General features: G+C 45.1%; 1 protein-coding gene across 30 annotated transcripts in view; it reads right to left on the bottom strand.

Moving 5' to 3' along the window:
• The window catches only part of TCF7L2 (transcription factor 7 like 2), a 221089-nt gene extending 203576 nt beyond the window's left edge, over positions 1 to 17513 (bottom strand). For 18 of the 30 annotated variants that reach the window (XM_049855897.1, XM_049855902.1, XM_049855901.1 and 15 more), the window contains exons 1-4: positions 17325 to 17513; positions 17008 to 17074; positions 16676 to 16800; positions 4534 to 4602 (exon numbers count right to left, since the gene is read on the bottom strand). In XM_049855897.1, the coding sequence (XP_049711854.1) occupies positions 4534 to 4602; positions 16676 to 16800; positions 17008 to 17074; positions 17325 to 17513 (450 nt within the window). The remainder of the gene's footprint in view (positions 1 to 4533; positions 4603 to 16675; positions 16801 to 17007; positions 17075 to 17324) is intronic. The other 12 variants (XM_049855903.1, XM_049855909.1, XM_049855912.1 and 9 more) reach the window with 1 other exon arrangement.
• Between the last annotated feature and the right edge of the window lie 7293 nt (positions 17514 to 24806).

The raw sequence follows: 24806 nt of genomic DNA, 5'->3' as shown, positions 1-24806 counted from the left end.
TGGGCCCACCTCTCTGCATAGCCTTTTCCAAGGTTAATGGAGAAGGCAAGAGATGATCCTTTGGGGCTGGGGCCAGAGGCCAGAGGCCAGAGGCCAAACCACTGCACTGAAGCTTCCTGCTGCTTCCTGCCTTCATGCAAAAAGACAAAACTGGCCTCTGATCACACCTACATGATTGTACTGTTCCCCTCAAACTTATCAGTCACATACCTAACAACGACTAAGCTAATACATTTCAAAGACAAACACTTGAAACCTAGTTTTCAAGTCTCTCTCAAAAGTTCAATGCAAAGCTAAATATACATACTACCCCTATGCCTGAAGCCCTGGTGGTGCAGTGGTTAAGAGTTTGGCTGCTAACCAAAAGGTCAGCAGTTCGAACTCACCAACCGCTCCTTGGAAACCCTATGGGGCAGTTCTACTCTGCCCTATAGGGATGCTATGAGTCGGAGTCGACTCAATGGCATCGGGTTTGGTTTCTGGTTTACCCTATGCCTTTGCAAGTTCACTTTCCCTATATAAACAAGAGAAATGCACAAACGTACTGCTGAAGAGATATGTGTAAGAATGCTATTAGACTGTTTTGTGGTGGTGGTGGTGGTTTTGTTTTTTTTTTTTTTAATATATAATAGCAAAAAATTGGAAGCAACCGAAATGACTAACAACAGTAAAATAGATGAATGCACTGTGGCAGTCCTTCGTGGGCTACTACACATCAGTGAAAAAGAACACACTATTGCTATACACAATAACATGGATGAAACTCAAAGATATAATGCTGAGTGAGGCCAGACACATGAAGCTAAAAAACAGGCAAAAGTCATCCATGTTGACAGAGGTCAGAACGTTGGTTGTGGGTACAGGGATGACTAAGAAGGGAGAGGATCAAGAAAGACTTCTAGGGACTGGTAATACTCTGTATCAGGGGTCAGCAAACTACAACTCCAGGGCCAAACTGCCACCATTATCTTTGTAAATAAAGTTTTATTGAAACACAGCCACACCTATTCCTTCACTTATCATCTTTGGCTGTTTTTGCACTATAATGGCAGGGTTGAGTAGTGGTGATACAGGCTGTATGGCCTGCAAAGCCTAAAATATTTACTAGCTGGCCCTTTACAAAAAAAGTGTTCCAATTCTGTTCTGTATGTTGATCTGGGTGATGGCTTCATGGGTGTACATATAAAAATTCACCCAGCTCTCAGCTAAAGATTTCGGTATTTTGCTGTATTTAAATTATATTTCAATAAACTTTGTGAAAAATCAAGAGTTAAGTATGTCTTTTTTTTTTTTTTTTAAAAAAAGGTCTTTTTGAGTCTAGTTATATTTCTGTTACCCATTTAAGGAGAATTTGGACACTTGTGCTACTCTTTTCCTTTCCTTTCAAAACTGAGAGGAAATGAAGAGACTGTCGAAAGAAGGGAAGATCCCCACATAGCATATGATATTATGTCCAAACCTTTTATAAGAACACGACAAGTCTATAGAATCACTCAGAGGCCATTCACGTAAATGGTGAACTTGGCTGAGCGCTGCAACTACAGGAGGGATGGAAAGGAAAAGGGCTGTGAATCTCATGTGATACACAGTGTCATACTACTCGAGGTTATTTTAGGATATAGCTTAGAAGAGCAACAAGCCCAGGTCATATTGAAATACAGTATTCATTAAAGTTAAACAGTTTCAAGTTTTGGGGAGGGGAAGATTCTACTCTGACAATCACTTTGCATTTAAGCCTTAAATTGGAGGACGGGGGTAAGGGGAAATGTCTGCCACTAAGGCGCCCTCCTGGTGGTACAATGGTTAACACGCTTGGCTGCTAACTGAAAGGTAGGTGGTTCAAACCCATCAGCTTCTCCACAGGAGAAAGACCTGGTGATCTGCTCTCGTAAAGATGACTGCCTAGGGCAGTTCTGTCATATGGGATCAGATACGAGTCGGAATCAACTCGATGGCACGCAAAGCAACCCTGAACCAAAGCAGTGCTGCCTTTCCCTCTAATCCCATGCTGCAGCTGAGCTTTGGGGACAATTTTATTTTATCTGAGATTTCCCCTTCACTTCTTTTGTTTTGGTTTTCGCCATTTATCCTTCGATGATCAAACTGAAATTACAGCAAGATGGCATTTGGCTTAGCCTTGTTCTGGCCTAGCAGGGACTGGGAGGCAGGAACGCCAAAAGTACGCCGGTGCTGAGGCTCTAATAAAATGTCTCTGTTTGCCCACATGGGCATCAGGCCTTAGCAAATAGAAGCGGGGAGAACAATACCACCTGTTCATGGAGAATAGTAATGGTTTCAGTCCTCCAAACAATGAGCTCTGTAATTTACTCCATGTTCTTCCTGAGAAAGAGCTTCACATGGCTTGCACCGTGCCAGGTGGTTTGGAGAAAGATGAACAGCTCGACCTAACAAGGGGCACTTCAGCAACGGGTGTAAAGATACAACAGCTGGCCTGGTCTCGGCTGGTCTCCCAGTGATGTGGCCCCAGCCAGCCTTTCCACATCAAGATAGGGATCACTAAGCTATTCGACATCAACAATTCCCACACCCCGGGCAACAGGATTTTCCAGCACTCCCTGAGATGTAGTAAGCCTCAGGACATTGTCTGTTCGTCCATCCACTCATCAAGATTTAGGATTTGGGCTTGTTCTCTACCCAAGCCCTGAGTCTAAACCATTTGCTGGTGGCAGGGCTTACTATGCCCTTAATCATAAGGAAGAAGGGTCCAACAGGAAGGGTGCCAGCAAGGACAACTGCCACATGTAGTTAAAGACACACCAGTCTTGAAAATATTTGAGAGCAGAGGGATAGAGTCAATAGTTGCCCTTTCCCCTACAATACAGGCACACAAGATCAGCATCCTAACTGCAGACATAATCTAAATACTTTTTAAAATAAGTTATGGTAGCCTTGAAACGAGTACAAAGATACTAGGGATCCACCAAATAAAAATGCTTGCTGACTATTGGTTTTCAGGGGTGAGATGACTCACAGTTTACCTGGGGCAAATGGCTATTTGCAAGTCTTATCGAGAAAGATGCAGATTTGAAATGGCAGAGCTACAAAGACGCAATGTGACCATAGCTCCATAAAGCCACCTGCATCCACAGTTGTCTGCAAGGGAGCACCACAGGAGAAGAAAGGGGGCACCACAGGAGAAGAAAGGGGGCACAGGAGTACTCCTAAATGATCTAACAAGCCCGCATCAACTTACGAGAGGAATCTAGCACGAGACTTTTAACACCACAACAAAAGGTTTTTTTTTAAAGCCTCCCTTTGAGGGGTTAAAGCAAAACACTCATGTTTGGGTACCATTAATTACACTGCAAGGTCCTTCCATCCTTCCAAAGGCAGGCAGACAAGAAAATCGTATCAGTCTGCTCTCTCTCTCCACTATCGCATTCTGCTGGCATCAGTTCAGCTCCGAGTCTATCTTGGTCTGTGATTTGTTTAGCCTTTGGATTTAAAAGAATGGAAGCACTACATGTGCAGGAAATAGGACACTCATCAGGAGCTAGGATCTGTCACCTTGCCCTTCCAGCACAGCGAGTGTCATATATCAACAGGTCCCAGAAATCCACGTCAGGCTGATCAGGTCAAAAGTGATATTCTTAGCTGTATACCACTGTTCAGAGCAGCACTGTTCACAAGACCCAAAGGGTGGAAACAACCCGAGCGTCCACCCAGAGATGGATGGATAAACAAAACTTGGTATATCCATACGATGGAATATTATTGAGCTGTAAAAACAAATGCAGTTCTGGTTCATGCTACCACACGGACCTTAAAAAAGTTCTGCTGAGTGAAAGCAGTCAGTCACAAAAGGTCACATACCGTATGATTCCACTTACATGAAATACGTAACAGGCAAAATCATAGGACAGAAAGGAGACTAGAGGTTACCATGGGGAATAGGGGAAGAGGGAGTTATTGCTGAATGGGTACAAAGTTTCTGCGTGGGGCAAGGGAAAAGTTCTAGAATATAGTCGTGATGACTGTACAACACTGTTCATGGAATGAATGCCATTGAATAGTACACTTAAAAATGGCTAAAAAGGCAAATATTAAGTTATATATATTTTACCACAAACTTTTTTTTTTAAGTGATATTCTTAGCACCACTTGAATTTGATCCACAACACATAACTCTGGCTGTCACACAGCCTCCTCTCCCGCCCCCCCCGCCTCAATTTTCCCCATTCACTCTTTGTCACCCAGTTTTGCTCCCAATTGAAGGTTCCTCCCTAAGCCAAATAGTAGCCAAGCTTGGGCCTCTTTGCCCCTTACACCTGAGCAAGAAACTGTTAACGACCAACGCAGGCTTCTCTTTCTTTCTATATCTTTCAATCATTTTAACAGCATTTCTTCCACTGCTGTTTCTTCATTGCTTCCCACCTCCCCCAAAGGCTGGACCACCACCATCACCATCATCACCTCCACCATCCTCTAGGCTGGGGGGAGGGGCAAACAAGAAAAGACACAAGAGACCTCCATAGTGACAATTCAAGCTTCAGGAGCTCTTAAATTTCCTACCTGAATTGCAATCTGGTGTTCGATCGTTTTGTACGCAGAGTAATGCGTGCTCCCGGACTGAAAATGGAGCTGTAGAAAGAAACCAAATCAAAGCGTTCTGCTTATGTCCCAAACTACAAGACAACATCTTAAGCAGTTTATGAATAGCAGACAAACCTTCCTAGACTGAGCTGCAGCCCTGGCATTCAATCAAGACCTAAGTATTTTTATTTGTTGCTGTGGATAAGATCATCACCATCATCTAAGGTAAAGTTTTTGTTTTTGTTTTTGTTTTTAAAAAAGCACCTACTCAATAAGCAAAAAGGGAGGGGGTGGCCAGGAGTGGGGCTCAATGACAAGAGAAAGAAAAATGGATGCCCATTGAGACATAAAGGAAGCCAGTGTGCCAGCAAGATGCTGAATAAGAATTAACCGTGAGCTGCAGAGAGTTGTCAGAATTGCAACATGTAGGCAAGAGAGGAAGGGTTGGGAGAGGAAAGATGAGACACCACAAGACTGCAACAGGTACAAGCCCCCGCATTCCTAATGCTCAGGCCCTGGCCCTCAAACACAATTCGATTTCTGAGAAAACAAATGCGTTGGACAGAATTCAGGGGCCGCACCATGCCTTATACCTTCCTTCAAGATGACTGTGCTGCCCATCCCAGGAGGTCTTACAGGCTAGGGTGCACTCTAGTAATCCAACCAAAAAAAAAAAAAAACAATTACCATGAAGTCGATTCTGACTTACAGGGATCCTATAGGACAGAATAGAATTGCCCCATAGGATTTCCAAGGCTGTAATCTTTATGGAAGCAGATCGCCACATCTTTCTTCCACAGAGAAGCTAGTGGGTTCAAACCACTGACATTTTGGTTGGCAGCCGAGCGCTTAACCACTGCACCACCAAGGCCAACAATTGCCAAAGAGCCACCCAGTGTTCCAAGGACCACTGACTGGCTAGTGGCCCTTCGTGTTGGACGTCACTGCTCTACTCAGACCCTGCACTGCCCAAGCTTGATTGAAGTCCCTCCTGGCCGTTAACCTCTGATGCCCCACAGATTACCCAGCAAAGAGGCAGGTATCCCAAATAGAAAGGCAGGCCAAGACTCCTCCTCACCAGAATCTCAGTTTCCTAAATAATCCTTGTTAATCTTGGCATCCTACCAATTGGGTAAAGAAAACACCACCAGGCGATGTATTTTGCAAACAATGCAAAAATCAAAGGATCTCAAAGATATCTGGGGGAAATGCATTTGAATTCACCACATATAAACAGCTGATGAACTGTTGTGAAATCACTGCCCATCTCCCCCGCCCCGACCATGGCAATCAGCAAATCAGTTACATTTCCAAACAGGGAAATGCATTACTGTAACAAACTATGACTACTGTTACTACTGTTACTGTTACTTTTAACACTTCTGAAATACTAACAAAGCAGAATTTAGGCTGCAAGTGAATTTTAGGCCCCATTAATTTGTATCCTGGTCCCTGTAAGAAAATTCAATTCACACAGTTTAAAAAATAAAAAAAAAAAAAGAAAAAAATCCATGTAAGAACTTTTGAACCAACTCAAAATAAACTCAGCACAGTAATAATCCAGTAAAATTTTAGTCTAAATCCATCCTGCTCATGGAATAAGGCTATAAATATCCATTTTAGGATACAGTGGGTTCTGAGATTTTTTTTATCTGTTCCAAATAAAAACACTGCATACATACATATATATTATATATAATGTGTGTGATTCTGGTTGCCCCCAAACAAAATATTAATCAAAGTTAAAAGGAGGAACAATAAAGGTGGGCAAAAAAAAACCCTGTACCTGTCAAAGCAGAGTAATAAACCACTCTTCTAAAACAGCAACAAAAAATTAAATGATGAGCAATTTAAGATATCCTCCCCCCACCCACCCACACAAAGCCCCCACACACACTCAAAAGCAGTTCATCTAAAGTGAATTGCTGCAAAAAGAAAAATGAATTTGAACCCTTTGTCCGCCTGTCTTTTTTGTGAAAACTGCCAGTCAGTAAGCGGAGATTGCAGTAATTACTGTGACAACCCTGCATTGTGTTAGAACAACTTCTGTGCTCTGGACAGGTTTCTCCACGAGTTTGGAATTCTTGGCTGGAGAGCAGCTCTTGTCTGGGGAGGGTTCTCCTTCTGAGCAGAGGAGGCAACACTAACAACTTGGCCCTCCTTTCAGCCTGTTTTATTCTCCTCTTTTCCAATTGCTCGATTCAGAGCTTAATGGAAACTTGTCCAAGCTTTTCTTCCCACAAACCCTGCAAAGCCCTAGGCTATCTGCACTCAGGGTAACCACAGGAATCTTATATTGTCAATTAAAATTGAATGGACACATGATAACTAAGTATATGTCGTGGTAAAAAAAAAAAAATTCATATAATCACAATCTTATGAATAAATTAATGAAACTGTGGTTAATCTAAACTCAATTTTCACTTGTCCAGTTTCATTCTTAATCCTTGTGTTCATCACCACCTAAACAACAACATAACCCCAGAGAAGGCTGCAATTACAACAGTAAAAATGCAGCAGGAAGTTCCTTAAGAGTCTATCAGAGAAACCAACAGACAAGACAAAGTTAATTTAACCAACACACACACACACACACACACACACACACACACACACTCTCTCTCCATTCTAACACCCCCCCCCCAAGCAATGTAACTAACTGCCCTCCCCCCCGGGTGTCTGACAACACAGAAAAACCTGGACCAGCTCACAAATGTACACGACAGCACAAGAAGCTCGTTTGAGTCCCAACTGAGATCCTTCCTCCCAGCCAGCAACTATTTGCGTTAACTTCCCAAGCCAAACTTCCCCCAGCTACAGCGCTGAGGACTTAAAATTTTCTTGTTTCTCCTTTGGGTTTCCATCCCCTCTTTTCCCAAATACACTTTTTCTAAAACACACGCTTTAACTGCTTTTTCCTTTCCTGTAAAACACAAAGATGCCTTGTCCGCTAAAGTCTAGCTTTTTAAGACAAAGATAAAAATACAAGTAGCCAGTAAAAACTTGGCACTCAAAACTGGAACGATCATTTATACCTCTCTAAAAAGCTATAAGGAAGGAGAGAACAAGAGACGGTTGGCCCTTTGTTTTTTGGAAGATGAGGGGAGGTTAAGAGACCCACGAACAAGACACAAGACAGCTCTCTGAGGTCTGAGTTTATGAACCAGATTTCTACACGCCTCACCTTCTGGGACTGCCCTGCTCTGGGGACCTTAAGTACCCATGTCACTTCCTGACCCAGCAACTGCGGCAGTTATAACCAAGGCCAGTTATAACTAAGGCGTGCGTCAGGCCTTCAACATGGCGCCTCCCTCCACGGGGTGTCCTGCAGAGTCACCAAATGATAACTCTAAGGAATTGTCATTCCTTCCCATAAACTCTCAACTCTTCTTGGGTGTTTGCTTACAATGGTCGAGCCCACTCCCCCATCCTAACACCCCCAAATGACCCTGCCCCCCTTGTCCAGAGGAAAGAGCCACCAAGGCTCTGCTGTGCTACAGTTCAGCTTTTTAACACAAAAATAAAATACAAGTACCCAGGGAAAACTTGGCACAGTTAAAAACCCGTATTTTATGATGAACCACTTCCTTTATTATTATCATATCTTGATTTCTCTCCTTGTATTTTCTAATCTGGCTCCGGACTGCATGTTTCAGATCCAAGACATCAGCGATATTCTAGGGATGGAAGGGGAAATGGCTTTCTTCAACCACAGAGTTCTCATCCTTAAAGGCGACTAAAAAAATGGAAACCCTATGTTGCTTTTTCCAGCACTAAGTTAACTTCCAACATGATGGAGATTAATTTTTTATGCCTGTTCTTTCTACTAAACTGGGAAGAGGTGGAACATTTGCTTTATTTTCAGTTTTATGAATCACCTGGCTTTCTCTTATAAAAAACAACAGATCCATTTCTAAGCAGTCTTCAGTGTTTCTGGTCTACTTTCCTCTCTCCCACCACGAAGTTTAAATTTCCATGCCACTAGCTTAAGAGATGGAATACTTTTTAGCACATCTAAGACTTTTCCTTAGGCCATCAGTCATTTTTCAGAGCTAACCAGACCATTATGGACACAGCCCTCCAGTTCCACGTTGTATGTCTCTTACATTTAATGGAAAATAAACTTTTGACCAACACTTTGGGTTATTGCTTACCCTTTTTAGAAGTATCAAGGGGGCCTCCAACTTCCACAGGGAAGGCAAAACCAGCATTGACTATAGGTCTGTGGGCTTAAGCATTCCTGCAAAGATCTAAACACCAAATATTTGTACCATCCTGAAACAACAATTTAAACAAAGGCATCCCCTTTTCAGTTCCTGGCATTCTCCTTCAGAAATTCTACTGCAACAAAACACTTGCCTTTGGACATAAGAACAATCTCTCCTACTGTCTCAATGTTCCATCAAATGTCTATTTACACTCATTTTTTTTTTTTTCTCTTTTCCTCAACCTGAAACCATCAGCTATGAGTCAGAGAACAATCATTAATTTTTACAGCTTCCATACACATCCACCCACTCACATTTGGGGAAAGAAGTATTGACTTGCAACATTGCCTGAGACCAAAATCCTCTAAGAAGAAAAAAAGGGGAAAAATTGCTTCGAGAAAGTGGTATGTATAGGTCTGTAGGGGGTTGCTACACTCATTGTTTTTCTACTCTGTGCTGCAGTCTCTCATGCAAAAAAAAAAAAAAAAAAAGTGGAGGTTGAACTTCGTTATGGCAATAGGCATTTCTTGGTTGATTTCTGAGAAAAACTAGATGCTTTTCTTTTTTTTTTTCTTTAAACATCAAAACATTCAGTGGTAAAGTTCTTCAACTGTTGGGGGTGGGGGAGGAAATGAAATACATCAAGTCCCCTGCTCTTGTTCAAAACTCATTTCCAGCCCATGAAAACACAGGGGCTCAAGCGCTGCGACATGCTCCTAACACAGCATTTTTCATTAAAAGTTGCTACACTAACACTCTTAAAATGATGCCCCATTATAACTCCACTTAGCAGTCACCACGCTGCAACTCATAACGAATTCATTTGCATTAATGTGGGTTTTCTTGTGTCCTTCCCTGGCTATGCCATTGTGACTCAGGCTTAATAAAACTGACAGGACAATAACATAGTGCCTTTTATTTCACTTTCCAAAACAAACCAACCCACCCAAAGACCCACACAATCCTCTCGATTTTTTCGGCATTTTACTAATATATTTAGTACATCGTAATTGGCCCAGCACACAGGAATCTAGTTATCTTCTCAGTAAATATTTATAGCATCACTCTTTCCCATTCATTCTGCATTTTCTTAGAGAATCTCACTGTAGCCTACATCTGCAATTCATTGACTTTACAATTTACCACATGTTGGGATGGGAGAGGTCTTAGCTCCATTTGAATCACTACACAAATATGCAAGTGATTTATCGGTTTCAAACTGAAGACTGCAAGAGAAGGACTCCACTTTTCCTGAACATTACTTCTTCTGGCAGACCATGAACAATTACAGTTCGTACTAATTAAGCTCTCTAAATGTGCTGTGCCCTGCTAATGCCTACCAGGCCTCAAATTTATTTTCATGATGCCAAACTTTAGCGAGCGATTTTAACTCCTTCAGCGCTGATCTTGGGGCTACTTCATGACAAAAAGAATAAAATATGACTGGCTGAATTACCAGCCTGAAATCAGATGTGCCTAAGGAAGCAAAAAACCTATCCTGGGAAAACGGAAGAACACCACGGCTGATAACCCGCTCAAAGATCCCACAGCCCCATCTTTGTAATGAGCTGTTAAGGGATTCATATCTGTCCCTGAGGGCTAGTAAGTTTCTGCATTCCATTGATTAGAAAATAAAACCTTTCGGCCTCGGGTTTTTAAGTTTGGGGTGGATGGGGGGAAGATCCGGCCAGAAATGACAGAGCCATCAGCATCCTCTTGACTGCTCAGCAGTTACCCCCAGACAGATGCCTCTGGGTCTTATTCCCCCCCCACCCCCCGCCCCGTTAAAGGGTGGTCAGTTTGTCACACACACACAAACAGCCTACTTTTTTTAAATAAATTAAAACCGGCAGGACAATTGGCCTCTCGCACATCAGGATGTGGACCACAGATAACGTCCCCTCCCGACCCCCCCACCCGCAGATGCTTACACAATGACTGATATAGAATATATCTTTTGTTAGCGCACACTGGGCAATGGATTGAAAATAGTCTTTACTGAGCAGAGCAAAGCCATACAGTTTTTCACAGCCGCCCCCCGCGGCACTCCCAACCCTCACCAGAAACTTTAAGCCCCAATTTCAATCCAGTCATTACTCCAAGCCCAAATCTCGTCCTATTTTCTTCTGCTTTTCTAACCTTTATTAGTAAAACCTTTATTCTGCCTCCTCGGGCTCCTTTGCTGTGCTCCCTCCCCCAGATGCCAATACCCTCCCCCCAAATGATCAGCCTCCCCATCACCAAGGTAAACCTGCATTTTTTTTCTTGTCAATTAAATTCTTTTAATCATTTCTCACTCCACCTCACTTTCTTTTTTAAAAACTCTTAAGTTAACTAGTGCACTCTGCGATGTGTGTATTTTCCCTCCCAGCACAGTGGAACATCATATAGAGAGCAGTCTCCCGTATCAGGTTTCTTTAAGTATTCTGGGAAATATGTACAATATAGGCAGTGTAGCCTCAAAAAAAAGAAAAGGAAGAGAAAAAGGGAGGAAGTAAAAGAAAAAAAAGAAAAAGGAGGTGCAAAAGAAAGGAGGAAAGACGCAAACACCTAGAGCAACTTTGCTTTTGAAATAGGCATTTGTGCAAAGCCCCCCCACTGAATTTCCAACCCTGGAAGTGCTCTTTATAAGTGTGTATAACAATAGCCTAGAGGAAAAGTACAAGTCAGCTGCCAAAGGAAGGGGTGTCTGGCTCAGTAAGCTCAGATTGCCATGGTAGGGTTCAGAGAAGGGGGGAGGGCAGCATTTGTGAGGGGTTGCCCCCCCATCTCATCGCTTATAATTAGTGAGAGAAATTTGAGCTACTGCCAGTGTCTGCGGACCTTGAATATCATAAGGCCAATGTGGCGTCAAATATCTTAACATTCATAAGTGTTATGGGCTGTAAATAAAGCCTGTGGATTTATGACCCGGTGGCGCTTGCCAGCAAAGGGCTGGGGCACATTTCTTTCAGCAGACCTGTCGAGGTGCAAGTTTGCCTTTGGTTGTAAAATTAACCATTTCCTTCACAAATGTGCTCAATTATAAGTCCGAGTTGAAGATTTACTTACACGTTGACCAATACTCACTCCCAGAAGAAACTCGAGATGCCCATATCACACACCCCTTCAGAAAGAAATGCCTCAAGGATTTGATTCACCCCTCCTTTTCAGAACTTCTCAAACGTGACACCTCAAAACAGTTTATAAATGCGGTTACAGATACTATCTAATTCCACTTACCAAGACTAAAAAGCTTACACCTACTTCCTTGGAAAGTGCTTATTTGGCAACTCCATGATTTAAAAAAAAAAAAAAAAAAAAGTAAATCATTCTATGCCTGAAGTCCCTGCCCTTCCCCCAATATAATGTCATCTACTTCCTGTGTAGGGGAGAGTATTTGCTAAATCCAGGTTGTCTCATACTTAACTGCCAATAAACTAACTTCCACATAACTTCCAGACAGCTGGGGAAAAGGTCCTCGGAGTTTTAGTCATGGTCCAGAAACACCCGTCCACACAAAAATTTGCAGCTGTCCTTTCTCTTCAGTGCATTTTTAATGTGATTCCAGGGGCCCCCGTTGTGAAACATCTGACAAAATGTAAAATCCTCTTAGTTACCTTCTACTTTACCCACTGCGCGTGTAAGAGAAGTTACACCAGGATTTCTCAACCGAGAAATCTATGCACTTCTTGCACGCACACAGGCATCTCTCATGGGATATAAGGAGGCATTCAAGCCCTGCAAAGATTTCTACTGTAATCTTTAAAAGCACAGCCTCTGGTGCAACTATTAAAATGCTAGTTTTCTAAAGCAAATATTTTTTTTTTAATGGTGTGCAGGACTGCAGTTATCCTGAGCTGCTAAGAGAACAGCATTCTTGTTCTGCAAGCCCCTGGAAACCTTCCTGTAACTTTTTCACAGCTTGCTAAGAAACAGAAAGCTGACCAACTTTCCAGCAGTGCCTCTAAATGAAATCCGTATCAGTAAAACTAAAATCAAGGTGGAAAAACTCCTAGCAAGAACCGGGATTGTTTTCCTCGGAATCTTGCTGCCATCAGAGATAGGGGACATCAGTCAAAGTTACTTCCCTTATAACAGTCAAAAGTTTCCAAAAACACTTCTTCCACATAAGCATTTAGGCTCCCGACTGCAGAAGAGTTTGTTTCTGGGGTTTCAGAAGGCTTTAACGTCAACCAACTGCAAGGTGCTAGCATATTAAATTTATAATCATTAAAATATGACTTATTGGGTGAATGTTGAGCCCATAATCCATACTGCAGACATTAAACCCCAACCTCTAAAGATTAGCACGGAATTAATACTGTTGTGTTGAGACTGAACTCTAAACATGCTCGCCATAAATATTTCTGAAGGAGATGAAAAACAATTAGCATAAATACCAAAGAAGGGCAAGAACACCTGTTCTTTTTCAGGGCGATAAGCATTTTATTGTTCTCTATTTAAAATGTAATGACCTGTGTAATTACAGTAATATTACATTGTTATGTAGAGACCTGGAATGTCACACTTTGAAAAGTGTTGTCAAAACAATCAGGGGGGAAGGCAGGGGGTGGGAGGACAACAGGGAAGGACCACCATTAACCCTTCACACTCCAAGGTCTAAAGCTTTTGTATTAGAAAGGATTATGTTGTTTGAGTCAGGAGAAAAACATCCATTTTTCACAGGCCAGAAAGGAGAAGTTGCCAGGCTAAATAAAACCCCAATGAAAAGGCCCCTCTTGGTTTCCTTTAAATGCAGGATTCCAAGTTCAAAAATGAATTCAAGATGCTTATTTGTGCATCCTAGTAGCAAATAGCTCAGTTGGAAAGCAAATAACTTTGGATAAAAGAAGACGCAAGAGTTCTAATAATCAAGCACTTAAAATGAAATTTCAAACCTAACTGGAATTTTGATCACCATCCTCCTATTTCTGGTTTGGCGGGCGGGGGAAAAAGAAATATAAAACTACTTCTTCCTATCAACTTTAATATGGTGATAGTATTTTTATCTTCAGTACACAAACGTTACCAAAATTCCAATATTTGCAGTTCTGTCCCTTCTCATGTACTTAACAAGACCTCTCCTCAGTGCGTTTTTGTACTGGAATCTGTCTTCTTAAAAGCCGTTCCTATTACTGGATCAAAGACCAAATTAATGTTATGCAGAAATCTTTGTCGTTTTAAAATAAAATTATTACTATCAAGCTTTATGGCGTCTTCACCAATTAAAGCATTATTTTTGAAACAATGTATTATTCATCATAAGCCGATTTAATGATACTCCTTAATTCTTTACGCTCTTAAACAGAAGAGCAAAAATCAGGGTTCCAAAGAGTTTGTTTAAAGGAAGCAGCTGCTTACAGGTAAGTCCCAGAAAATGCAGGAAAAAAACACCACCAAGGAGGAACAAGAAAAGAAAGAAGCATACTGCTCATTTGTCTTTCCACTTTGCCATCAAAAGCACACTCTACAAAGCACTAAGAATTTCGGACAAGCATGGAAGGACCACTATTTTGCCTATAGATTCCTTTGGCAGCTGTATGCAATCTGTAATTGCAAGCTGGTCCTCTGATGGAAAACATCAGAAGTGCCACACCACAGCTATCACCCTCCTTTTCACTGCTCTGCTTGCCGGCCTCAATAACTAATTTTGGAGGACATCATCTAACCCAGGTAACAGAAAAGAAGGAAGGGGCAGTGCACACCAAGGTGTCTGTTGATGTTTGACATGCAAATACCAAAACTGCCTACTGAGTTCAGAAATGTCTTCTCAGACTCCCATCTGATGTCACAGTGCAAGGCCACCCGCTAGGTCCACAATTAAAATAACTAGCAGCCCTCTATTCCTAAGATGCCCACAATGGGGAGCGAGCGTGGGGAGTCTTCCTTTTTGCACCCAGAAATCATTTATTTGCCTTTTACAATTTCCCTGTTTCCTAATTACCGCAAAACACAACTGCTCAAGTTTTAACACAAGCTACGGCAAGATTGCAAGTGGTCACAGACAGGGAGTTTAAAGAGTCAGGCAAGCCAGTAAGTCCGCCATCAAGGTTCAATATTCAGATGGCCCTTCAGATGGCTAAATGGATTTTAAAATAATCCCAGCCAGGTTTCCACTGCAGGGGCGAGGAGAGGCAAGGAAGAAATTCTCAGGGTTACTTTGGAATGTTGCTTGGTTGGGTTTGTTGGTACACATCCCCTTCGATTCTGAGTGGAAAGCTCCTGGTCTAAGGTGCTCGCAAGCTCGCAGGGGAAATACAAAGTAATCGGGCTGTGCTTCCTCTAAGCTGCAGCCCCAGAGCCGAGCCCCTGCAGCCTGAAGGAGCTGGCCCTGCGGGAGAAGGTAGGGCTGGAACGTTCTCCCAGCTTCCCAAGCATGCAGGAGCCAGGGCGCAAAAAAGCGGGAGAATAATTCTTTTTCTTTCCTAGCCATGAAGTGACCGGCCTAGCATGCCCTTGCCATTTTGCCAGGGCCCAAAAAACAAGTCGAACCTGATAGTTAATATTTTAATGCTGAAAAACACTTGTAGATCGCATCGACTCCCGTCCGGCAAGCCCTTGGCCATTAGCACCGAGTCCTGCTGAACAGTGAGTGCATTATTTCAAATTGCTATCTCGAGTTACCGAGAAAGAAAAAACAAAAGTAATTGTGTAAATAAGGGGTAGGGGGACCAAACCAGCGCAGGTGCAAAATGACAATCCCGGAAAGCCGGGCACAAACGCGTCTGGCGTTTAAAGATTCCTAACCCAGGTTTTTCAGAGGAGAGTAGGATGGGGGGAGGGGGTCCAGGGTGAGGACAGGGTGCAGAGGCCGGTGGGAGGAGGGGTTGAGTCTTATTAACAAATATCAGGGCTGGGCGCGGGACACGCGCCGCAGGAAGCGTCTCCCCCCGCCACCCTGGGGCCCCCGGAGTTGGGTGGCGGGCTATCAGCTTCCCACCTCCTTGAAGCAGAGGTGCCCCTGGCCTCTCTCGCTCCCTGCACCCTCTTGGGCCCGCACACCGGGCTCTGGCCCCCCAGGCCTACGGAGGGCCTTCTCCGAAGCTGGCGAGCGCAGACCCCGCTATACACCACAGCGCACCAAAATTCCCTAGAAATCCATCGACTCCCCTCGGAGGCCATCTCGGCGGTACATACACCAGTACAGGGGCTCCCCAACCCACATCGCCCGGGCGTCCCGCGCGGCCCGTGAGAGCCCGCAGCCAGCACGCCGGGTAACCGAGCCCGCCACGGCGCCCAGGGCACTCGCGGCCTGCGATGTGACCAAAAGAACGTCAGCCAAGAGCCCCCAAGTTTGCTGTGGGAGCGGTCTGGGAAGTGTGACCTTCCATGGAATAGGAGGAGGAGAACTGAGGGCCACTGAACGCAACTAGAAGGCTAAACAAATAACCGCCCAACAGAGAGCCGAGATTCTCGCCCAGGGCCTTGGGCTCCGCGCGCTCGCGAGTTCTCCAGAGGCACTCCACCCCGCGCGGCGGGTGCAGCCCCATCCCTCCGTCCCCGGCCACGGCAGCCAAGGGGTTAACCGGGGAAAGCCCCAGACGCCACAGAAGAGGGAAGGAAGAGTGAGAGGGAGAAGAAGAAAGAGGCACACAGTCGTCTTCCCAGGGCGAAGAAACAAACACCACCACCAAGGGGGGAGGGGGGATCAGAGCGCAAAAAAAGTTCTGCTGATTTGACTCCCCCCCAACAAAGCCCTGCTGGGAAAGAAAGGGCTCCCCAACATCACGAGGCAGCAAACTGAAAGCAAGAACATGGCGAAGTGCAAACAAATCCAGTCCACAAAAGGCAGAAAAGTTTGGAGAGTTTCGGGCAGCCTGGGCCACCAGCGGGGGAGGGGAGGGGGGAGGAGCGGGGAGGGGAGGGGAGGGGGAGGGGCAGGGCAGGGGCCGCATGCGGGGCGGGCGGCGGGGGCCGGGCGCAGCACTTACGGTTCGGGCGGTGGGCGAGAGCGATCCGTTGGGGAGGTAGGGGCTCGTCAGGTCGGGGATCATGATGAAGGGGTAGCCGGGATACGGTGGCCCCTTAAAGAGCCCTCCATCTTGCCTCTTGGCCGCTAACATGGCGGGGCGGCGAGGGGACGGCGGCGGCCGCGCGGAGCCGGAGAGAGAGAGCAAGGAGAAACTTTTTAGAAAGTGGCCCGCGCGCGGGCCCGGCGCCCCGGCCGAGCCGGGTTACCGCCGGGCCGAGCGGGGCCGGGGTGCGCGGGGCGGCCGGCCCGGAGGCGGCTCCGGCGGCTGCGGGGCGCGCGGGGCGTACTCACCTTCTTCCAAACTTTCCCGGGATTTGTCTCGGAAACTTTCGGAGCGCGGCGGAGGCCGTCTTTCCGCCTTCCCGGAGAAGTGGAGGTGGGGAGGCGAGGGGCGAACACCACGGCGAGGGGGGCGCAGGGGAGAAGCACCCCCGGGGTGGGGGTGCGGGGAGAGAAAAACAGGGTTAAAGTTGGTGCAATGGAGGCATCGCGCGCCCCGCGCCCGCCCGGCCCGCCGCCGCCCCCGGCCGCGGCTTCTCCCCTCGCAGTACCCCTTGGCAAGCCCGGGGAGGAGAGCCAACCCCACCAGCCCCAGGGGCTTCTCCTACCTCGGAATCAGAGGAGCTGTTTTGATTCGTTTCTGATTCATTGACTAGAGACGACTTGACATCAGCTAAATCCCTCTCTGCCGAGGAGTTTTCGGAGCTCTTCTCCTCCTGCTCGCCCTCGTCTTTGAAGGAAATCAGTTCGTCGTTGGCGCCTAGGTCATCTCCTCCACCGCCGTTCAGCTGCGGCATTTTTTTTTTCACCCACCAGCAGCAATTTTGGAAGAAAAATGAAGGAGGAAGAAAAGCCAAAAAAAAAAAAAATCACCCCCAAAAAAGTTTTGCCCCCCCCAAAAAAAAATTGCAAGAAAAAGACGAGTCCAAGGTGAACTTTTTTCTGCTTTGGGGTCTTTTTCTCCTGGGGAGGGGAAAAGAGGGAGGAGGGGAGGGGAAGGGGGGGAAGATCTTCTGCACGCGTGAGTTTGGGTTTCTTTTTTCTCTTGTTCCCAAGGATCCGATCAATGTGCAAAAAATAATAAATAAAAAAGGGGGTAAAAAAACACACACACCAACAACAACAAGAAGTCAGATATAAAGAGCAAAGGGGGGGGAAGCCGAAGATACAGGAGGAGCTCGTGCCGCTCGGATTTGAGTGAGTTGAAGTTAGACTGAGAGCTTTTCAGTTCAAAGGCGGCGCTGATTGACAGATAGAAAAAGGGGGATCGAAATCCGGAGGAACGGAGTAGTCTGGGAGCGGAGATTATTGACAGGGCGAAAGGAACACACTCGCCTTAATGAGATGCCGAGGGGCGGGGCCGGCCCGGTGACGTGTGCATAAATAAACAGCCGGGGTGGGCGGGGCGGGGGCGGCCAACAATGATCCTTTCGGGCGCCGGGAGAGGGAGGAGGGAGAGGGGCGGGGAGGAGGGGGGCAGAGCGGAGGGAGGAGTGTGCAGGGGGCGAGGCCTGGAGTCGGGGCCTGGGTAGAGGGACTAGCTCCGGGAGAGGGGCGGTTTCAGAAAGACAATGCGGGGTGGGAGAGGAGGGAAGGGGTGGCGACCGAGTCAGGAATCCGAGCCGAGCAAGGCGGAAGGAAAGCCCACTTGGGGGGCGGGGATGGGGAGAGGCCCAGAAAAAGTGCACTTTGGGAATATTAGGAATGAGTCTAAGTAAGGGGGAAAGGAGGGAGGGATGTGGGGACGGGGGGGTGCTTAGTGGTTAATCCAGCAGGGAAACCAGCCACCCTTGGGCGGGAGGTAAGAGAAGTGGTCAAAAAAGAAAAATCAACCCTGCACTTTCAGAGAGCTAGGGGGAAGTGGAGGGGCTGGCCAAAGTTCCTGGTCATCCACAGTGAAAGAAAGTATTAACCCACGAGGTTTTTCCCCTTTTTGTTTGTTAATGGTGAATCATTTGATTAAATGTTAAGTCCCACTGAAGTAAATAGGCCGAGCAGACTTTTTATCCAAAAAAAAAAAAATCAAATACTGTCGTGTTTGCCATTAAAAATATCCTTAAGGAGAAAAAAAAAAAAAAAAACACGATTGTTTTAAATGTAGAGTGTTGTTTTTTGTGCGCATGTTTTTTTTTTTAAACTGACGTTGGAGGTGGTAGGAAGTGATCTGGGATTCAAAGTCCTCTCTGGCTTTGGAGGTGAAAAGTTTGGGCGTTAACACCGCCGGGGAAAATAAAACTGAAAGTTCACCAATCTCTGGGTTCAGTGGAGTCTGAGATGAAATCCCTGAGAGACTGACCAAAGAAACAAGATGTAGAAGGCTGTGGCAGGAACTTACTAACCAAACTCATGCTGGAAGACCTCCGGAGCAGATGGAAAACCTGGGGTTTGAGGCAGGTATTGTTTTGTAGGCATTCACCCCGGGAGCACATTGATCTGCTGCAAAATGGGGAACAGAATTCTGTTAAAGGAGAAAGGGGCTGGCTCCCAAAACACATTGCTCCTGGATGCCCGAGCAAAAACATTCATTTTCTTGCACATCTCCAATGCAAAGTCGATTGGAAACTACAACCTGAAAAAGGGGCAAAACGAGCCAGAAAAATAAATATATCAATAAAAAAAAAAAAATAGGAATCACCAAATTGCCTACCAGGAGCAGTGCTGGTCAGAAGTCCATGATGTACTAAATTATCCACTCTTCCTTCAAAAAGATCACCTGCCCTTCAGTTGCCCCCCCCACCTCCCAGCGCCTAAGATTTACAAAAGAAAGCAAATTTACTACGTAATATTTAGAGAGTTTGGGGTTTCAGCAAAACCGTTTTATAGGCTAAGGTCTCAGGAAAAAAAAGATCTCAGAAAGACTACTAAAAATAATGATACTGAGGTTGACAAGGCCAGTGAATTCCCCTACACTGGAGAGAAAAAATCATAACCACGTTTGCACACTAAAGAGTAAGATGCAGGCAAAAAAAAGCTGGGGTGGGGGAGTGGAAGAGAGCCACCCTAACTCCCAACTTCAATATTCATCAGAAAATCAGAAGTGGAGGGAGAAGGTGCCTGAAAAGAAATAAAACAAATGGTGTACATTTAATCAGACAGGATTGCATAGGATACAAAGCACAGGGCTAATTAGTCTCAGCAGGTAGGACTAACCTTCAGACTTCATAAATAAATAAGGCGGGCACAGTGTCTAAGAGGGAGTGTGGAGACAGAAAGGGGATTATTTCAAGACACCAAGTGAAAACATGAAGAATGAAATACTTCACTGTTAAATCCATGTACAAATGGATTTAACAGTTTCCTTTTTTAGGTCTTTTGACTTGGTTGCTTTTAGATTTACACATTTGGCAAAATGACCATAGCTTGCTAATTGTCACCTGTATACTTGGTGTGCCTGGGTCTGTCTATATACAGCGTAGACTTTCCTAAGGCCCATTTGAAGGGCTTATTTACTGAAGCTGAAACGCGTTTATAGTAACTCAATTTTATGGCAATTTCTTTGTCCCGTGCAGTGCTAGGTTTTGTTTTGTGTTTTTATTTTAAACCTAACTCTGATCTGAACTAAGTTGGACAATGAGGTCTTCTATGTCCTTTATAGGACTACCTGTAGAATAAAAGCCCATAAACATACTGAATTGAAATTTTAGAGCGTGCCCTTACTGTTTTTAACATCCTGGCCTGCATTTTTATCGTATGTAAATACCGAAGGCCTTTCTCCCAGTGATTAATAACTTCATCCATTTTGACATATCCTTCTTTTTCTCATTCAAAGGGAACTCTTTTGAATCTTTCCTTCTTTAAATCTCTGCTTTAATTAAGCAATTAAAAGTTATTCCATGGTAGCACATGTGCCACATTTAATTTCATAGCTTTGGTGCCAGAAAAAGGCTTGGGGAGACCAGCAAGCTCTCAGAGGGTGGATAACCCCTGAGTCTCTGGAAGGGCTTCAGGTGATCCTTGGACAAGGGGGAGGGAGGAACTGCAATTGGCAAGAAGCAAAGTCATACAATATTCAGAAAAAAAGTCCGCCTGGCCACAATGTGGACATGTAATTTATAGATTTGGTGTGAAATTTTAAACAACAGGTGGCTTGCATCCAGGTGTTGAGGCAAATTCTCTAAGGAAAGGCTAATGACTCCTGGTTTATTGGGCCAAAGTTCTGCCCAAATAGCAGGATTCTAAAAGCACCAGAAGGAAACAAAACCAGTTCTGACTTTGTCGTGAGCCGAGAGATTTTGCCACAGTAACCATGTTGGGGACGAGGGGTGTGTGGGCAGGATGGGGCAGAAGCTGTGACCGGTCCTCTGGGAGCTCATTCCTGGGGCCAGCCCAGGTCCTGAAACAGCAAGTAGACTATTCCTCAGCCTCTTCCTTCTCTCCCCACTCCTCCTTCTCTACTGCCCTCTGCTTCTTCACCTGTTGGTTCTCTGTTCCCCTTCAGAGCCATCCCTCTGTTCAACCCTCTAACACATATGTTGATAATACAAAAAAAAATCCCTAATCATTTGCCATCAAGTCAGTTCTGACTCATGGTAACCCCAAGTGTGTCAGAGTAGACCTGTGTTCCATGGGATTTTCAATGGCTAACTTTTCAGACCCTCAGGCCTTGCTTCCAAGGTGCCTCTGAGTACATTCAAACCACTGACCTTTCAGTTAGCAGCCAAGCGCATAATCATCCCTATTAGTAAGTGTGAAAAGGAAGGTACCCCAAAAAAACCCAAACCCATTGCCATCTAGTCAGTTCTGACTCATATCAACCCTATGAAGTCCTGGTGGCATGGTGGTTAAAAGCTCAGCTGCTAAGCAAAAGGTCAGCAGTTCAAATCCACTAGCCACTCCTTGGAAACCCTATGGGGCACTTCTACTCTGTCCTATCAAAGTGCCCCATAGAGTTTCCTAGGCTATAATCTTTACGGAATCGGACTGCCACATTTAGTGAGTTTGAACCACTGACCTTTTGGTTAGAAGCATTGCACCACCAGGACTCCTTAAGGAAAGTATAATCTTATATAAATGATCTTTCAGGCACTGCTGCCTCATGGGGGAGTTATGGTGAGAGTTAGGCACCCACTGAATCAAGGGAATGTGCCTGATGGGGACTATGGAAGGAGACTGGCCATACACCTTGTTTCCTGTGCGCCCTTAGACCTGTCTTACCTGGCAGGTGAGGTGGATAGAGGGAATATTTTCTTAGGTCCTTTTTAACATTCATGGAGTCCAAGATTCCACCCCAGCTATGTTAAGAGGTTCACGGGCACGCCAGCAAAGGGGCCAAACTACCTTGAAAGCTTGGCTCTGGAATTTAGGGAAAGCAAGGATAATCTGCTCACACTTACCAGAAGTAGGGAATACGTATTGACAACCATATTCAGCGCCCTCGATCGCTTGGCAAGATTCTGCTAAATTACCCTTGACAGTGATCTGTACGTGTGTTTGTATGTGTTCCCGTGTGATTTTTCTTTAAAGACCCTGGCTTCGAGATGGATGATCTGTTACCCACACCATGGGACTTGTCTATGCGGGGAGTATGTGAATGAGGGAAGCCAAAAAGGAAAAGAATCTGAAAGCATAAGGAAGCTATAAAATGGGGAAATGTTTAGAAGCCAAAGTCCTGATTCCACTGTGAGATTTTCTGTTTGCTTTTTGTTCTGCGTGGGTGATAGTTCCTTATTTGGACTTTGAGAAAGAGGCTCCATTAGACAACATAGGAACATTGAAAATTGGACACCTGAGAGCTTTCAATCTTCACAGGAGAGAGGGCTAGGCACAAAGGACCACACTTCACAGGCTCTCACACCCACCTGCCCCTACTTTTCCAATGGTTCTGTCAAGAGATTTAAGAAGGCTTCCGCCCTCCTCTTAAAACCCGGAGGAACACTGTTTTCTTCTGGCATTTTTCTGAAGTGCCTGGCTTGATCACCTTGCTTCTGCTGATAACGGGTCTGGGTAATAAAGTGACAATAATGCCTGATGATCCAAGGGTTAATGGGGTAGATGTATGCATTTGTATGGAGTTTCATCACCTACCTTCAGAAGCTGATCACTACCGCTATAGGCATTTGTGGCAGCAGCCTTTTCGAAAGGCATCCGTCCCCCGTAAGTATAGCTTGCTTATTGACAAGATGTCTTTTAACCCTAATAGTAATGGAAGAAGGCCGATAAATGAAACATTTACTGCATAACTTGCCTTATTTTGGGGTGGTGTTCAATTCCTTTCTAGCTGTCTCTAGAAGATGTTTTCAGCCTAATTTGCTCCCTAGAAATTTCCCTTGCTACAGTTATACATCTATGACGTTTTATTGCCTGAAGCCAAGTCTGCATAAGAACTTTCTTAAGATATACTTATCCTAATGCAGCTACAGGAACCAAGCTGCTTTATGCTGAATTATTTGTGCTACCCTGGTATACAGGGCAGAGACTTCCTGATAGTCTTTGCCATAGGGTAGGTCTAAATGTTTCTGAGAAGGGAAAATAAAGGCAGGAAGAAGGTGAAAAAAGTTTCATCGAGGTTGATTTGTAGAAGTCTTTAGAATTAATAATTGGGTATGTATTTAACATATTAAAATGCCTAAGGTTTTCTTTTCTTTTTCTTTTTTAAATAGCTTCAGTGACTCTTGTCTTTTGTTACAGAACATCCTTGTCTGCTCGAGCCCATTGTTCTGGTGAGAAATGTCATGGATACCAAAGCACCTTGCACAAGAACTTGGGCACTTCAAGTTGAAGCAGTGACAGTGTCAGGCAGCAAGGTGGTTTATGTTCGAGGGACAGAGTAGGTGAAATTTCAGGAGAGGACAATGCCATTGTTCCCCCCTTGTAATTTATCTAGGTGTGGGCTGACACACCTGCTTCTGGCCAAATGCATCATGGGATGGAAGAGCTGAAGGATCCATGGGTTCTCTCAGGTCCAGGGCTGGTCCCCCTCAGAATCCACCTCAGCTCCCCCCGCCCCCGTCTGTCTTGAGAAAGGACTAAATCTCTGCTCATCGACTCACTAAAGATTGAGATTGAGTCAGCTCCCTTCCCACCTCCCTTGCAAAAACCCCGATTGTTTCTGTATATTCCAATGATATTCGTGGATTTTGTTTCTTATGAAACACGCACTTGGACAAGGAAAGGGAAGAAGGTTAAATGAATGAGTCCCGGAGTCCAGAGTGAGTTTGGATCGCAGTATAGGCAACAGCCTGGAGCACAGGGTTCAGCAACAGGAGAGAGGCTTCGGGCTGACTGTCATCTTGAGCAAACTCCAGTTCTCGGTGGCCTGAGGGCACACTGTAAATACCTAGAGCTGGAAAGAAAGCATTAATCGTTATTTCTTAAAGGCTCCAGGATGCTGAGAGGGAGAGGTTATAATGACCCCAAAACCCTATAAGAACAAGGGCCCATCCCAGCAACCCCCTCCCACGGAAACGTGGTCTTTCTCTCCACCTGTGTACCCCGGCACTGAGCCTCCCAAGGATCCTGAGGGTTTGTTCACAGGCAGGGAGGCAAGTTCCTTGCTCTCACCCCTCAGAAGACCTTGTAGAAAGCTGAGTTCTGGGCAGGGAGGAGCCATCAGCGATCTCTTGGGCCCCACCCATGCTCCACCCGCCCCCACCCCCCTCATCCCCCATCCTTAGGAGCCAGGGGCTGATGTCTGTGTGCCTGTAGACCCTCCTAACCCTGCCATCCAGCCACCCCCACCACCACCAGCAAAGGTGATAGCGCTGCTGGGAGCCAGATGGGGCATTTCCTATGGACAGCTCTGATATTGGTGTCTTGCAGCCTTTTCTTCTAGGAAGGACCCTCACACACACCTCAGTACAAGGGGCAACTTCCTGATGTGATCTTCCTGACTTTATCACCCCATGTTATCGCTGGTTACAAAACGGTATGTACTGTAGTCCTGAAAAAAAAAAAAAAGTGTAATTGTACGTGAAAAATATTTGGAAGGATGTGCTTCAAACTATCAACAGCACTTTTGTTCTACGTGATAGAATTTTGGGTAATTTTTACTTTTGTTTTTATACTCTATTATATATATATATTTTTTAAACAACTGGGCATGTATTGTTTGCATAACCAGAAAGGAAAATAATGCTTGTCTATTCTAAGAC

Source organism: Elephas maximus, chromosome 16 (assembly GCF_024166365.1).
Source record: "Elephas maximus indicus isolate mEleMax1 chromosome 16, mEleMax1 primary haplotype, whole genome shotgun sequence".
NCBI lineage: Eukaryota > Metazoa > Chordata > Mammalia > Proboscidea > Elephantidae > Elephas > Elephas maximus.
This window is presented reverse-complemented; position numbering and strand designations above follow the sequence as displayed.